General features: G+C 36.7%; 1 protein-coding gene across 3 annotated transcripts in view; it reads left to right on the plus strand.

Moving 5' to 3' along the window:
- Positions 1 to 12440, plus strand: part of LOC576962 (breast cancer anti-estrogen resistance protein 1) — a 48635-nt gene extending 36195 nt beyond the window's left edge. For all 3 annotated transcript variants that reach the window (XM_003727809.3, XM_003727810.3, XM_011682625.2), the window contains exon 3: positions 6306 to 12440. In XM_003727809.3, coding sequence (XP_003727857.2) covers positions 6306 to 8555 — 2250 coding nt within the window. In that variant the 3' untranslated portion in view covers positions 8556 to 12440. The remainder of the gene's footprint in view (positions 1 to 6305) is intronic.
- Positions 12441 to 16252: the final 3812 nt, after the last annotated feature.

The raw sequence follows: 16252 nt of genomic DNA on the forward strand, positions 1-16252 counted from the left end.
TTTTTGTATAGCCCTGCATGTCGTACCTCCGCACTAGAAAACTGAAAAGATGACTTTTTACTTTTTGTGCTCGCAGACAGAAAAAATATTGGGACATTAATGTAAGCCCTCCCCACAGCCCCCCAGGTTAAAAAAAGAAATCCCTAGGAGTCGATGACAGCCAGCACAGATTCATCACCTTCCAATGATAGTCGACAAAAGACACTGACAATGACGGAGTAGAAAAAGCATAAATGCAATTAAGCTTTAATACCTTGCTCCAACGATGAATATATGAAATCAAAACATGTGTTCCATTGTGAGCAGGGTGACAAATCTATGTTTACTTTGTCAGAAACCGCCAAAAAAGGAATTCTTTCCATGTTTGGATTGTGTAAAGCGACCCTCATCGGGCTTGTTAGATGTCTGCTTAGAGTAATGAATATTTTTATTGGGTAAATTGGTGAATAGGGATAAAGGTTGAGATGAAATATGAGGAGGAAGAAGAAGAATGGGCTTTGATAATGAGGTGGGAAGGAATTCATGTGATGTCTCCATTAATAATGAAGTCCTTTTTAATAACTTGTTTTTGAAGTCACAAAAGTAGTGAGAATTGAGCATAGATCTTTTAGTCTACCATTGTAGATATAACAGCATGATGTTATTGATTTATCCCTTTTTTTGTATGAAGAGACAGCAGTTAAAAGTGTCTGGTGGTTCTTACTACTTGTAAAGTACAATGTTATACATTGAAAAATTATATTGTTTGCATGTCTAAGGAAAGTGAGACAAGGAAAAACAGACAGATAGATTGACTTTTGACTCAGACAGAGATGGAAAAAAAACATTGCAATTCAAGTTAATAATGCTATAAAACAAATTCTGCTCCCACTTGAATTTAACAAAGATTTTGGAAGATTGCAAAAAGGAAAGCTCCTTCAATTTGATCTTCAAAAGTTCACTGAAGGTGAAGGAGGCTGCTCTTTCTAAGCAATGTCTTTACACTATCTTCTTTTTTATTGCATCATTGATTTGAGTAAGATGTAGGATTGTCTAGGGAAACCTTCTCCTGTGTGATGACGTCTGAAAACTACAAGCTTTATCTCAAGTCCCTATCAAGATTCCTGTTTTCTTTTCTGTTCTTTTTGGCCAACCTCACCCTTTTTCTGAAGAGGGACTGGGCAAGTCCCAAATGTCTTGCGCCAGACTTTGCCCTTCTCCCTAATAATAATGTTTGCTATGAAGTGCAAGCATGGATGATGACGTTATTACTACTTTATCACATTTCTTTTCCATTTGACGGGTAGGAATGAAAGTAGTAGTGTTTGAGTGGTAATGGCTAAAAGCAAATCATGGTTTAAGGATTTAAAGAGAAGGTTGAGTTTTGGAAAAGGTGAGAACAAAATTGTGAACTTTCTCATTCTTGTTATGTCCCATGTGAAAGAATATCATAAAATCAATGTTACATGAAAGAATTTCTTATGAAATGCCCTTATATTTTAAATAAAATTAAATGAATAGTTTTAGCTTTAGGAATAAATTTCAATGCCACATGCATGTGTATGTAGTCCAGTAGATACCCTTTTCTGTGTCCAGTTCTTTTTACTGTTTGTGATTTTTCCTGCAAGATTGCATCATTATACTTCACAGTAAACAATTCATAATGTACTACATAATCAACCTCTCCAGTACTAGTTTCTTTCACAATGCAATCACAGCACCAAAACTTTATCTTTAAGTGACTTTACAAATCAGAATGCACACACAATTATAGACGTTTGCAGAATGGATTTGACATTTCATGAAACAACATTTGAACGGACATGTAAATAGATTTGAAAGCAAATTATCTTTCCTGGATTTTGGTGTGGCAATGTTGAATGTCAACAGACTGTGGGGGAGTATGGGACCACTCAAAATCTTCACATGAAATTCCAATATTGATTGTAAAAACATCTTTGAGTACATCTCTCTATTGTTTGGCAATGTAATAAGCATTTGAAGATGCTTGAATTGCTGAAGGGGTGGTAGTTAGTACAAATGAGAGAATGCTGTTTGTGTTAGAACCTTGAAGAAAACTCTAGAAAACTGACATTAGAATAAATGTGATTCCTTCCTAGAAATGCACATTCTCTTGGACATTATATTTAGATCATCACATCTACATTGATAACAAATTGTATGAGTTTTGTTGGTTGAACTTATTTGATAGAAAACAGTGGACTGATTTGCGAGAGATAATTTGAGATAATTTAACTAATTTATCATTTCAGAACATACCTATGTATCTCTATTTTTAGGAGCTACATTATCGAAATTAATTATTAAATGAAGACATTTCCTTCTTTCATTCCTTGTTATGATTATCTACCAAAATTTTGGGGTATTCTTCAATTCAATAGGAAAAATGTGATTATCTCATTCTGAGAATTTGAAACTATTTTTACAAAATGTAGGACATGGATAATGTTGAAAATCTGTTATTACGCCCATTATTTATGATATGATTCATTCGCAAGGGAAATGATTAATGAGATCTTGATAGACAAACACACAGGCTTTGGCACCAAGTCTGTTGACTTTATTGACTGTGCACACTGTTTTCACTAGGTATGTGGCACGCAAACATTCAAGTGCATTTGGCATATCCTGTTTCAGTGTTTGATAAATGGGATTATATCTTTGCTGTATCAAAGGTCTTTTATTTTTAGTTTTCATATCAAAAATAGAATTCTAAGAGTTTCAAAATGAAAGTATGAAGGAAGTATACTAAATTAGCTATGTATCATACAAATGGGGAATGCATCTTTATTTGAATACATTATATTTCACAAATATGATTCAATTATGTCCCAAATATAATGAAAATAATTGAACAAAAGTAGGTGTTAGATTCTGTTTACAGCATTAAGTTAAGGCACTGTAACTATTACTTTTTTTCCTTCTTCATATGATTACACTAATATTAAAGGTATCTGTTTTAGTATCTGTAATTAACAAAGGTTTTAAATAATCAGTTGATAATTATTTTTCTTAACTGCATACATGTATATTACCACACAATATTTCTTTACTTGGCATTTAAAGTACATTATTAATAATGATATCACAAAGGTTATTCTCCCTCAATCTATCGGCTAATACACAAGTACCGAAGGCATAGATAAAAGGCTAGGTTTTGTCGACCATGACTTTGTTTTGCCCTTTCCCCCATGGGTAGGCAGCTGTTCACCGTGTTATGAAGCGAAGCATGAGAGTTCAGACAGGCCGACTTCGGACTCGCAATCTGGACCGCGGAAATAACATTGCGCTCGTCAATTTGGAATATATGAACATGAACTCTCGTGGACCTCCAGAATAACATTGCGCTCATCAGTTGGGGATAGATGTTCATGTACTCAATTAGAAGTATATGTACCGTATATGAACTCAATTTTTAGAGTATGTGATGGGGAGGGAGGAGAAAGGGGCAGAGAAAAAAAAAATGACATTTTGGAGTGGATAAGAGATGTGGGGTGATAATTGATGGGTGGAAGAATAGAGAAAATGAATATAAATAAATATAAAAATATTTAGAAATAAAAACACTGGAGGGAATATTTGGAAAGGGCACAGGGAGGGGGGAAGAAATGAAAGAAGAAAGAAAGAGAGAGAGAGAGAGAGAAAGAAAGAAAGAAAGAAGAAAGAAAGAGAGAGAGAGAGAGAGAGAGAGAGAGAAAGAAAGAAAGAAAGAAAGAAAGAAAGAAAAGTAAAGTAAGTTTGACCTAATTTACAATGTTATTGTTAACTGAACAAAAAAACACTGCAAGAGTCATATGGAATGACGAAGGTTTAAACAAAACAACAACAAAATCTTTCAAATATGTACTTTCAGTTCTTCTCATTACTCATTATTTCATATCCTGTAAAGAAATGGCAAGACTCAGACACTCAAGTGTACATATCATTTGCATGTTTAGCATTCCTGAGATGACCTACATAGTTTTGAGGTCCCTTCTGTCAACAATTGTTACAGTGTTAATGATGTCAACAAGGAGAACACAGAAGCTGAACTTGATCGTCAGTCTTGAGCAACTCGCTTGGTGGAAGGAAAAGATGAAGGAAGTTGTTCATTGCTTCATTTCTGGAAATTATATTTGTTAGTCATAATTGTGTTCATCATGTGGTGATGATGACAATGGAAGTTAAGAGTGGCACCTTCCACAGAGCTATCGAGAGATAGTCTTAGGAATATCCTTTGTGGTAGCACTTATTTTGCCTGCTATTCCTTCCTGAGATGATTACATGCAATGTTTCATTTCATGGAGACATGGATTTAGGTGATTTTTGTCAAAAGTGCACAGAATAAAATCAATCCTATCCTTTAGTGCCTAAAGATGACCTCATAATCTTTTCAGAATTTTCAGGATTTCGAGTAGGTGTGTTTTCCTCCTTTTTTGTTTACTTTTTTGTTTACTTGATACACTCTTTTAATCTTCAGGTTGATGCAAAACAAAAAGTGGATCATCAGAATAATAGGATTCATCATAGCTTGATAATAGATGAATTTTTTGGACTGTGAAGAGTAATGAAGGGTTTTAAAGTTCAAATGTTTACTATTTAGTTGAATATTGAGAGCTGAGGGCACTTTAAAAAGCAATTCAGGATTAAAAGAAGAGAAAGTCTTTCAGGGGAAGAGGGATGGACATAGAGGGAGAAACAGAGAGAGAGGAACAGACTTGAACACACATGTATACAAACAAACATACCCAACATACAGAAATAGAATGACAACACTCTTAGGCTGAAATTTGAGAGCAAATAGAGAGCGAGTGGAAGATCTCCTGAGATTCACAAGAAGGCAATAAAGAGCTGGGGAAGAAAATACCTGGAAATTGTGCTTCCTGAGAATGTGAGAAAGGCAATCACTTCTAGTTAGATCCTGCAATAAAAAAAGCACTTTGAGAGAGAGAGAGAGAGAATTGGGATTCACACATGCACACCCCAAATCCCCATAGCCAATAAAAAAATGCTCTCCTTGAAAATAGGATTTGTTGAATCTACCCAAGATTTGTTGTTGTGTTCTGATCAATCAAGAGGATGCGCAGTCGCTGAAAGAACACATTTTCTGTTGAGACTCGGAAGGGTGTTAACTCAATTTAATGTCCTTCTGGCTTTCGGAGAATAAGAGAAAAAAAAAATGTAACAAACATCTGTTTTTAAAAAAATTCATGAGAGGGGCTTTTCACAAAACTTGTCATCAGTGACAAATTACAGTTTTTGTTATAAGCTACTCAAATCCTTGCTTCTGATTGGTTATCAGCAGATCTGTCACTGATTTTTGTCATTTGTCATTGAAAAGAGGCTTTGTGAAACAGGCCCCACTGGTTCGCTAAGCATATTCTGCCTGCAAGAAGGCTGTAAGAGATGTGTATTATCAATTGCAGTAACGCCATTCTTGCAGGCAGCCATGGAATCGTGTTGTCCCAGGAGAGCCAGAAGGGCATTACCTCTATGACACATGCAGGAGTTAACACCCTTCTGGTTCTCAGGGGTTGATATATAGTGAAACCTGTATATAAAGGCCACTCAAGGGAGACGAGAAAAGTGGTTTTTGTGTACAGGTTCCTTCAGTATATGTTCCAATGAGGCACCATTTTCAAGGGAAACAAAAAATGTGGTCTTTATAGACAGGTGGTATTTCTATACAGGTTGTGACTAAAGCTAGTTTGTTGTATATGTATATGTGTGTGAAGGGTTTCAGCCTAGTTTTTACACATCCAAAGTAGATGTGAAGCTGTTTTTTTCTCTTGTTAATGCCAGGCTGTTTGAGTGAGAGGCAAGGACTTGCTGAGATTTTTTTCTTCAAAATGGAGATTTACTGTCTTGAGGGCTCTCCTTGGTTGTTATGCTTTGCCTCTGGCAACATTTAATTGCAGAGCTGTGATGTTTGCCTCATGATTTACATGGTATTTATGGAAATCAGGACAGATTGGAGTGGAAATAGAATATTTATGAGGTTGGAACTAGAAAAAAAGGAAAAATGATGTGCAACTTGGAAGCTTTCTTGTTTCAGAAGGAACTCATACTTAAAGAGTAACACCAAACATGATTTTTTTTTCCCCACCGCTCCACAGCTGGTAATATCATGAGTCTTTTGTGGGTTTATTGCCGAGCAAGTCTATGTTATATAACGCAAAGTTTTGAGCTACACTTATTACATGTTTCTAGAAATAAAAAAAGAAGGTGTCTTGTAAATCAAGTAGATAACAGATGAAGAAATAAACATGTCAAGTTACTTTTGATCATTAACAGTTTGTTTTGTTCTCTATTTTTTGTCTTTCCAGCATGTCCAGAATGTATCCAGCTCATCTGGAGGATACATGTCTCTGCAAGCAAACACCGGGCTTTCATCGTCCATGGATGACTACGACATCCCTCCTGTTCGGAAACAACCCCCCAACGCCACCACTTCCCTGGCATCACCCCATCAGAAACAAGGCTTGCACACATCACCGATGCAAGGCTTGCACACATCACCGATACAAGGCTTGCACACATCACCGACACACCACGGACGAACAACGCCACCAGGACATGAACTCTATGACACGCCTCCAAGCGTGCAGAGAATCTCCCCGAGTGAAACCTACGATGTGCCACCTCGTGCGTTTGGAAGCGGGGAATCACTGAATTCGAAGAGTGGACAGAGCTCTCCGAAGCAGGAGAATGTCGATGAGATTTATGACACGCCCCCATGCAAGCGGGATATGTCCGGTCAGAAAAGTTTTCCCCAGGATGTGTACGATGTCCCGCCGTCATTGCAAAAGGCGAAGGACGAGAAGTCGCCATCTATGAGCACGCTTTCTATGAGCACGCTAGACTCTGTTGATACATATGACATACCACCTTCCCAGCAAGGTGACAATGATGTGTATGATTTTATTCCTCCGCTTAAAGGCGGCCCGGTGTCGCCACCTCCCGTAGAGCTCTATGATACTCTGCCACAAAGAACTCCAACACCGCAACAACGGGTGTATGAAACACAACTGCAAAAGGACACTGGTGATTTGTATGATGTGCCTCCGAGTAAGCAAGTTCAGCCTGATGAATTGTACGATACACCCGCAAGGCATGGACACGAGCTTTATGATGCGCCTCCTACTGCACGTGGTCTAAGGCCACAGCCTGGTAGCACGCAGAGACGCATTTCTGATCACGTTTATGACATTCCTCCAACAGTAACGCAGGACAGGCCAGTAGTAGGGCCCGTCGCGCTGTCGCAGCATCACCATTCAGCGGATGACATCACAGACGGAGTTGGTAAATTGTCTCTCCCGCAATTATCGAAATCAGCAGACTGTATAGATGAAACTCTTGGGAGGAGACTAAATCTTGATCGCGATGCTGCCATGGACTTGCTTATAAAGCGGCAGCAAGCACTTGATTCAGCTGTAGCGTACATGCTTAGTTATGTCAGTAGCACGTGGAGGCACCAGAACAATCTGCAGCCGCATATTCACGAAATCAGAGCGGCATGCAATCAGCTCAAGTTAGCATCCAAAGAGTTCATGGAATTCTGCGATGGTGTGTTGGTAAACGCCCTCTATGTTTCGGATCATAATCTTCATGAACAACTGAGCAAACAGTATAAGCCCATTCAGGATGAACATCAGGTCATGGCCAAAGCGTCAGCGTTGCTAGATGAATGCAACTGGGATGTGAACACGCTCATGCACAAGACTAGCTCAATTCCCAGCAGCAATGAGCTGGACACTTTTGCAGCTACTGCCAGGAGTCTTCCAGATGATGTGAAAAGGTTTGTGGTGTTTGTCCAGGGTAACTCATCCCTGCTCTTCAAAAGGGCAGGAATCATCCAGAACAGACCCTTGCCAACACCACCTCCCAACTCCGCTGGATTGTCCAGCAACTGGATGGCTGCAGAGAAGGAGACCCTGGTGACCACCGCGCCGATCCAAGCCACCAGGGAAACCATCCGCAGCAGGCCGCTACCGTTGGTGCCCAGCGTCGCAGTGGCCCCTCAGCAGCAGATCCACGCCCAGACTAATGGAAACCACATCATGCCTGAAAACGGCAAGATGCCGGAGTACGGATACGTCCAGAAGCCACAGTCCATCAACAACAGGCAGATCATCATCACAACAGATCAACCTCCAATGTCTCCTCCCCTCTCTCCAGGAGATCAACAGCTCCTCACGTTCTATTACACAGAGGTGGAGACACTCTTCACTGCCTTGCACAATGCCATCGATCTCTTCTTCTCCTGCATCGATGGCAACCAGCCACCCAAAGTGTTTGTTGCTCACAGCAAGCACATCATCCTCCTGGGCCACAAGCTGGTGTTCGTAGGCGACACGCTCCACCACAACCTTCACAGCCTGGAGGTGAAGAACCGCATCATCCACCACAGCGACTCCCTCTGCGACTGCCTCAACGTGAGCGTCAGTGCCACCAAGAACGCGGCCCTCCAGTTCCCTGCGGTACAGCCTCTGCAGGAGATGGTGGACAGGATCACCGATGTTGCTTCCTGCAGCCGAGATCTCAAGGAAATCATTCTGATCAACACTCCTGCATGATGTCAGCATGGAGGCTGGAACAACAACCGATTGAAACGTTCTTGACCTTCAGAAACAGTTCTGTCCAAACAAAGCGTGTGGATACAATATGAATAATATCTATATGATTAGCTAGGAAAAACGTTTGTACAATCAGAGCTGCTTGTAGCCACATCAACGAGAGAAGTAAACGCGTTCAGCTTCAGTCAAATCAGAAGCCCTTGAGCTTTATCGGTGACACATGTATTGGAAGGTGAAAGGACACTTTTCAGTGTGGATCATTATTGCTGGTACACCTTTCTCCAATCTTGTTAATACCTACATAAAGGACGTGATTGAAGTCTTCTATAATAGAAGTAGTGTGTCATTTTTTATGATAATATTTGTTGTGCATTAATGAAAGTCGATACTTACAAGACAAACTCCCAAAACAAACAATATACTAATCTTCTAAGAAAGGAGGACATCTGTATAATACGCTTGGCATGGGTGTGCATGGATGCTTGTGAAGAAATCTGCTTGTGTATTTATATGATGTTTGCAAGAGGCCCAGAAGGCATCACTGTCTATAAAGACAACTGCCACGACCAGTTGTAACACAGGTAGTTCACTTTTGCTTTTTTATAATGCATGGTGCATGGTTGAGGCAGTGAACTACTCTAGTACAATGCAATCACTTGGTCAACTCATGAGCTCTCGTAGGTTTCTTTCAAAGCACAACATATACAAATTTATCCAGCAGATAGTCATTCAAGTCTGAAGATAGAATAAATGTGCAGTATGTAGCCTAAATACCATTCTTATTTAAACCCAATGATAAAGTTAACCATTCTTAACAAGTTACAAATAGTTTTAGGTTTGTTTTTTCAATCACTCTTTTGGCTTTGCAGAACAGTTTACAAGCATGGTTGTTTCATTACTTGAAGTATTATATCTCTTGTTTTTTTTTTAAATATTCTAAACTGTACAGAGAACAACGATAAGCTGTGCTGGTCACAATTTTGCTATTTCTCTTTGATGAAGTTTTGATATTAATAATCCCTTTTCTAATGTTGATTATGTGATTGGAATGTTCATTTTTGCATTGGTTTGGTGCTGCATGTCAGTTTCTACTATATATAATATTGAAAGTGTGGAATGTCACAATAATTATACATGGTATTTTGTACAGCATATGCAAACCTCATTTGTGAAACATCAACAACTTTTCTTGGATTACTTAATTTTGTAACTAGTTCAGAAAATAGGAGAGATTTAAGAAAGATAAATGGTGTTTGTTGAAGAAGGCGAAGAAAACAAATTTATATGACAACTTTACCAGTGTCCTTCATGATATGGACAGTTCTTTTTTCTCATAAAATATTACTACAGGTGTGAATACATTTTAACATCCAATCTGTTGGAAGAAATGACAAGTTGGATGGATTAGAAAGTTCTAAAGTAATGGAATCGTCTTCTTTTACATGACTAGAACAAGGACAATAGTTGTTAGGTAATGGTTATTAGATATCATCAAGGGTGCTTGAGACAAGCAGAATTAAAGGGAGGGAGTGTCATCATGGCGCAAATGTCAGTAACCCCTCGTTAGAGGGAAAATGCTGGCTTAAATAAATAAATGATGATGATGATGATAATAAGATGTAGTTCAAAATTTTACTAACCTTATAATTTACTGGGCAAGCTAAGGATAAATCCTTTGTTGTAAAGCCTTTAAGGGACTCTGGCTATTCATTGGTCACCTATCCTGGCTCATGTGATCTCGAGGCAGCACACAGCAAGAAACTGTGAATAATCATTTGGCTTGAGAAAGTCCACAGGAGTGTCCAAAGACATGCCTAGACTAAATTGTAAGGTTGGTAGATGGTTAAACTACATCCTATGAAAGTTTTCTGTATGAAGATGATGATGATTAGTGATAGTGATTCATTAGGAGAGGCTTGCTGTGATACACGTTTGTAAATAGTGAAGCCTACAGGTATAGGAAGATGGTAAAGTTAATATGTAATTTTCAATTGTTTAATTTATTGTTTTATATATATTTTATGAGGATTGTTTCTCTATTTTTCTCTTTCATATTTTGTAAAGATAATTTATATATGATACGGATTTCAGACAGCATTGTGTTGTACAGAACATTTCTGCATTAAGTAGAAGTTTTGGTTTGCGACCAAAAGTTAGTATTTTCACTTTCGCATTCCAAAAGTTTGAAAGAAGAGGTGTACATTTTTTGGAGGACTGGGTTTGCTTCAGGAATCAGAGCTTCACGTAAATTGCTGCAAAATGTCATATTCCAAAATGAAACGTTAAAATCGGTCAGGAACATGAGGAAAATATTATTCATACAGAGTGCTTTGGTAGAAAATTTCACATTTTAGGCTGAAATTGCAACGGTTTTCATATCAATTCTTCTCTGTTTAGTGGGATTTAACTTTTATGATTGGAAGAGAAAGTGAAGGAGTACGTTGTGCTGGACAAAAATATGCTAGCTATATTTGATGTTAGCTCATTTACTTTAACACAGAGATAACGCCCCTTCTGCCTCCGAATAGATGGAACGTGGTTGACACTTGACCTCTGGTCACATGGTACACCGAGAATCATGGGGATACGTACGGACCAGATTGATTCATCTACTGGGTTTACTTTTTAACTTTACAATCTAAACAATATCACCATGGGTACCAAACTTCAATTCCTATGCTCTCCACTAGTGATATGTGGTACATATTTGAATAGTTGTAGACATTTGTATCGTCTTTCCTTCGCTTGCCATGATAAGCTGTATCGTTTGCCAGACCAGCAATTAGTTTTGCACATATTTGTTTCCCCTCATATTTATTCGTCTGTACTTGGAACTGGTGGAGGGGAAAGAGAACAAACAATAACAACCAGCTCCTTTACACTCTTAACTTGACCTTATACAATCATATTACAATGCAGGCATTTTTTTTTAATCACAAATTTTCTTAGAGATTCTTGATAACAGTTGGAGTTGAAAACAAATTGTTTAATCCTGAGATTTTAGTGAAATATATACTGACTAAATTATGATGAAACAAAGACAATGTTTCTAGAACGATTAAAACCACTGCCCTGAATCCCTGATTACTTTTAATTTATTAAACTTAAACCATATCTGTTGGGCAATTGCAATTTCTTGAGACAAGTTTAAACTCCTTAAAAATCTGTTTACATCTTAGGCCCTTAATTCCTTCTAATTGTACTTCTCTCTTTGAATTTATGACACATTTTGAAACAGTAATAGTGATCGAGAGTTGAGTTAAAAACCCAATCATTAAAAACCCTTTTTCAGAACTGTTTCATTTGTATTTAACAATGAATTTTGACTATCTTATACTGACATGGTATTTTTGCTTAAATTTCAGCTAACTGTGTTTGATAAATAACAAAAGCAATGATGATACTTTTGATTGGGGAAAGTTTGATTGAAGATATGTATTTCTTTGACTGGTGAGATTTTTGTCACTATAATATATATTCTATAACTTGAAATCTTTTTTGCTACAACTATTTATTTGCCTTTCATTTCATGAGCTTTTTTAAAATCAAGGAATGTGAAACTTGAAAGGCACAGAAGATATCTTAATGTGTACATACATATTTGTGTGTATGAGCTTTCCATGTATAAAGACGATTAAGTGTATTCATTTCTTTTTGAGATTTGGCCAACTACAACGCTAGGTGTTTAGCTGAAGATTATGTCTTTAAAATATTCATCTTTTATAACTCTGGAATGATTAAATGAATTCTACTTAAGAAAAGCATATTATGTACTTAAAAGATGAAAGTACAGGAGGATATGATATGGAAGGTTTGTTTTGTGAATGTGTATGTAGATATAAACTGTGTATGATGTTACATCAATAAACAGATATTATTAATGAAGAATGTTTCTCGTCAGCTTTACATATGGTGTGATGTTTAATCAAATTGTTTAATTTAATGGTTGAGAAATATAGATAGAATAAAAGTAATGAAAAGAGAGAACAGGAAAGAGGGAAGGGAGAGCATTGGAAGAACGTTAAAAGGGTAGAGAGAAAGAGATAGATGGACAATGGTGGATGAAGAGAAAGTAAAATTGAGGGGAGAATAAGGAAGAAAAGAGAAAAAGAAAGGAAAGTGATAGGAGAGAGAGAGAGAGAGAGAGAGCGGGTGGAGGAAGGGAGAGAGAGGGGGAAGGAGGACATGTGAAAAGAGGAATTGGACAAACTGATGAAGTATAAGGAGGGGGAAAGAAGTGTCGGTGAATTCAGAGAGTGTTGGAGAAAGAATGAAAAGGAGTCACATATATGAATAAAAATAAAAAGGGGCAAGAGAGATAAAGGAATTATCAATAAGACAGCAGAAACATGCATAAGCAATGAATAGAGATAAAAAGATCAACAATATAGAACAAAAAGATAGGTAATCAAATAGTATAAGAAAATAATAATATTGCATGGATGAAAAAAGAGGAAGCATACAAGCTGTCTACGGAAAGAGAGTGGGGGCAATGATTTACATGCGTGTGAATGAGTAACCTCTGGGCAAAAAACGTCAATATACTACGCTCTGAATGAACATCGGGGCTGGAAGTCGACACATTCCGGAACTGGAACTCGGTCAACGACTTCGCCACGGGTTAATCTCGTAAGTGGTCAGAACTCAGAAAGATATTAATGAAACCTCACACTCGGTGTTCACAGGGCCGTAAACATAAAAATCACTACCTCAGACCAATTTCATTGAGTAATGATTTCACACCTCGACTCCAGTTCCATGAATGTTCTGATATGTGTTCTCTGACAAGACCAATGGGAATATGTTCTAGCATATACATCTATAAAGGCCTATTGTGTAAGTTCATATTGTACAATGGATATTAAAACCTGCAATCCTTAAATTTGCCAAAGATTGTTAGAATCCTTTTTAGTTTAAAGATATTTCATTCGGAATTAAGTTAAGCTCATCAATCCTTCAATTATGAGGCAAGTTAAAAGTGATAAGAAAAAAATCAACAACAAAAAAATTAATCAAAATTTCCAACGTTTTAAAAGGCTGTATCTATTAATTTGTTTAATTTATAGGGTAAAATAAATGTAGATCATAACTAAAATAGAATGAATGAATATAAGAGAATTCAGAGAATTAGGAAGAGGCTCATGTACATGGTGCTGTAGGGATGGCTGAAAGGTAAAGTAATTTTTGCTCATTCTATGTGTAATGTAGCAATATTGACACAAAATGACTTCACTAACATCATGAATAAAACATAAACATGACGATGTTCCTCCACTTACATTAATGAAAATCTGGCAACCTTTCTATCCTCTTGTCATTTTGTTTCAGCAGTTAAGTGACATTTTTTTAGATGGGTCATTGCCCAAAGCATCACTTGTTCCCATTCTTCTGTGTGAAAGGTAACAATTTATGCCCCCAAATGAAATGCTCCCCCACTATCCCCCAGTGTCTCACTTTTATATGCCACTGGACAAGACACTCTGATTAATTGGTTTCTTGCTCTTGTCTTATGGCTAATAAGCTCAAACATGGCATCATTTATAAAAACCCTATACCAAAGAAATTTTGAAGAACAAATCTTAATTAGGGGGAGGGGATTGAACCCTCTCAGAACCCTCTGTAGGTACCTGTTTCATCAATATTTTCTTATACTGTACTTTTTTAAAAATGTATATATTGTTTTATTATCAATTCTAACTTTTTAATCTAATCTTAAGGTGGGGTGAATTTTTATACTCAGGAACATATTCCAATTGTTTTAAATGAGTTGTAGTCTTTTTATGTTTTGTTTCGTTTATTTATAAAATCTGGGTTTGCAGTAAGACAGTAAAAAATATTGATTGCACCTTTAAACTGATAGTCTCATGCATGAACAGTTGTAAGTAAACGATGGACAAGCCCTAAAAGAAAGACAGAAAGGAAAGTAAAGGAAAACATTAATTAATTAAAATGTATTACAAATCTGCAAAATGGTAGAGTATCACTTTAAAAAACAATTATTTCCTTCAATTCAGAAATAAAACCTAAATTTGCATTACCTTTTCCATGCAAGGCTAAATTACTATCAAGTTTACTTTTTCATGAGTAAATTTTCCTCATTGAGTTTAAATAGAAATATCATGTTGTTATGCCTTTTTGTCTTCACTGCATATGTTTCATTGCTAATAACAACTGAGGCATTTTGTTTGTCATGGTCATGGTCTTTGACAGATAAGAAATAAATAACGATCTACTTCAAAGACCACAAGTAAATGGATCATTTGAAGACATATCACAGACACCATTAAAAAAGAATCATCATATTTTGTGTATCGGGTGACACAATGTTATTCTGAGAAGTTAGAACATTCCAGAACAGTTATCCATTCGATACATGTATGATGGAAAATATTGACCTGGGCAGGGCAACATGACTAACAAAATATATATGTGTAGACATTCTCATTATCTCAAGGGAATCAACAATTTAATTTCCAAGTCAATGGATTCAGAGGTAATGAAAAATCAACTCTGTTCAAAATTCGAGTTATTTTGATGCATTTGGCCCAAGAAACCACTCCTTATTAAAGTATTTGGAATGCTTTATTAAGTTTATAATAGGAGGTACACTGTATGTGCAGATTTTTTTTTAGAGAGAGTAAAAGGAGATATGAAAAGTAAAGAAAAGGAAAAGAAATAACAATTTCTGATGGAATTGAAGAGTGAAAGAAGGGAGATGCATACAGAGACAAAGAGAGAAGTAAATAAAAGGAGGTAAATTGAGATTGAGAGGGGAGGGAGAGACACACTCACAAAGAAAAGAGAGAGAGAGAGGGGGGAGGGTCCAATTCTTTAACATGCAAGTACACAAAATAAAGCACGATAACACAGGGATTTGACAAATCACTGTTTTTTCATTATAATAATCACATTTCTTAACATTTGTACATATTTCGAATATCATATTTACAATATTACATGTGAAGGAAAAAATAGTAACACATACAATTCAAGAACTGAATATTTTAGCCCCAAATATATACGAAGAAAGGTCTTTATCTCCCATATTTCTTCACACTGCATAGAATTTAATATTAAATGGCAAAACATAGCATACTATCAACAACAAAAATAATAACTTGTTAATCAGCAATCATTAACATCTTTGCTGTCAGCCAATATCAAACACATTTCACTGAATAATGAACAAAGTCATTCAAATGACATCACATGAATAATTATAATATTCTTATTATACTAAATTAGCAACATATGTCATGCATTTGTGTGCTGTGAAAATATAACTGTAAATACAATTTTATTAAAATGAGTAGCCAAAGGCATCAGAGGACTTGTATGGACTTGCAACTTATCTAGTTCTCAAGCAACATCAGCTTTCTTTCCAGTGATTTCTTTCCAATGCACAAAGACTGCTTAAATACATCAATTACTGTCAAATAGCAATAGAACAATCAACTTTATGAGCACAAAGCAAGTACCGGTACATTTTTTGCATAATTCACCCGGTCACTGAATCATAAATGTAGCACTTATCTCAATGATTCAGCATCTCATATTCTCTGGCTTTGTATGAGTATTCAGTTCACAAGTTCAAGGGTATCTTAATCTCGTCTTGTCTAGGCGTTTCTTAATGAGATAAGACAAGTGCTCATACCACAGATATTAATTCATCGCTGTCAAAAACTTCAAAGGCAGTA

This window comes from Strongylocentrotus purpuratus, unplaced genomic scaffold (assembly GCF_000002235.5).
Source record: "Strongylocentrotus purpuratus isolate Spur 01 unplaced genomic scaffold, Spur_5.0 spur5_scaffold_8, whole genome shotgun sequence".
Taxonomy (NCBI): Eukaryota; Metazoa; Echinodermata; class Echinoidea; order Camarodonta; family Strongylocentrotidae; genus Strongylocentrotus; species Strongylocentrotus purpuratus.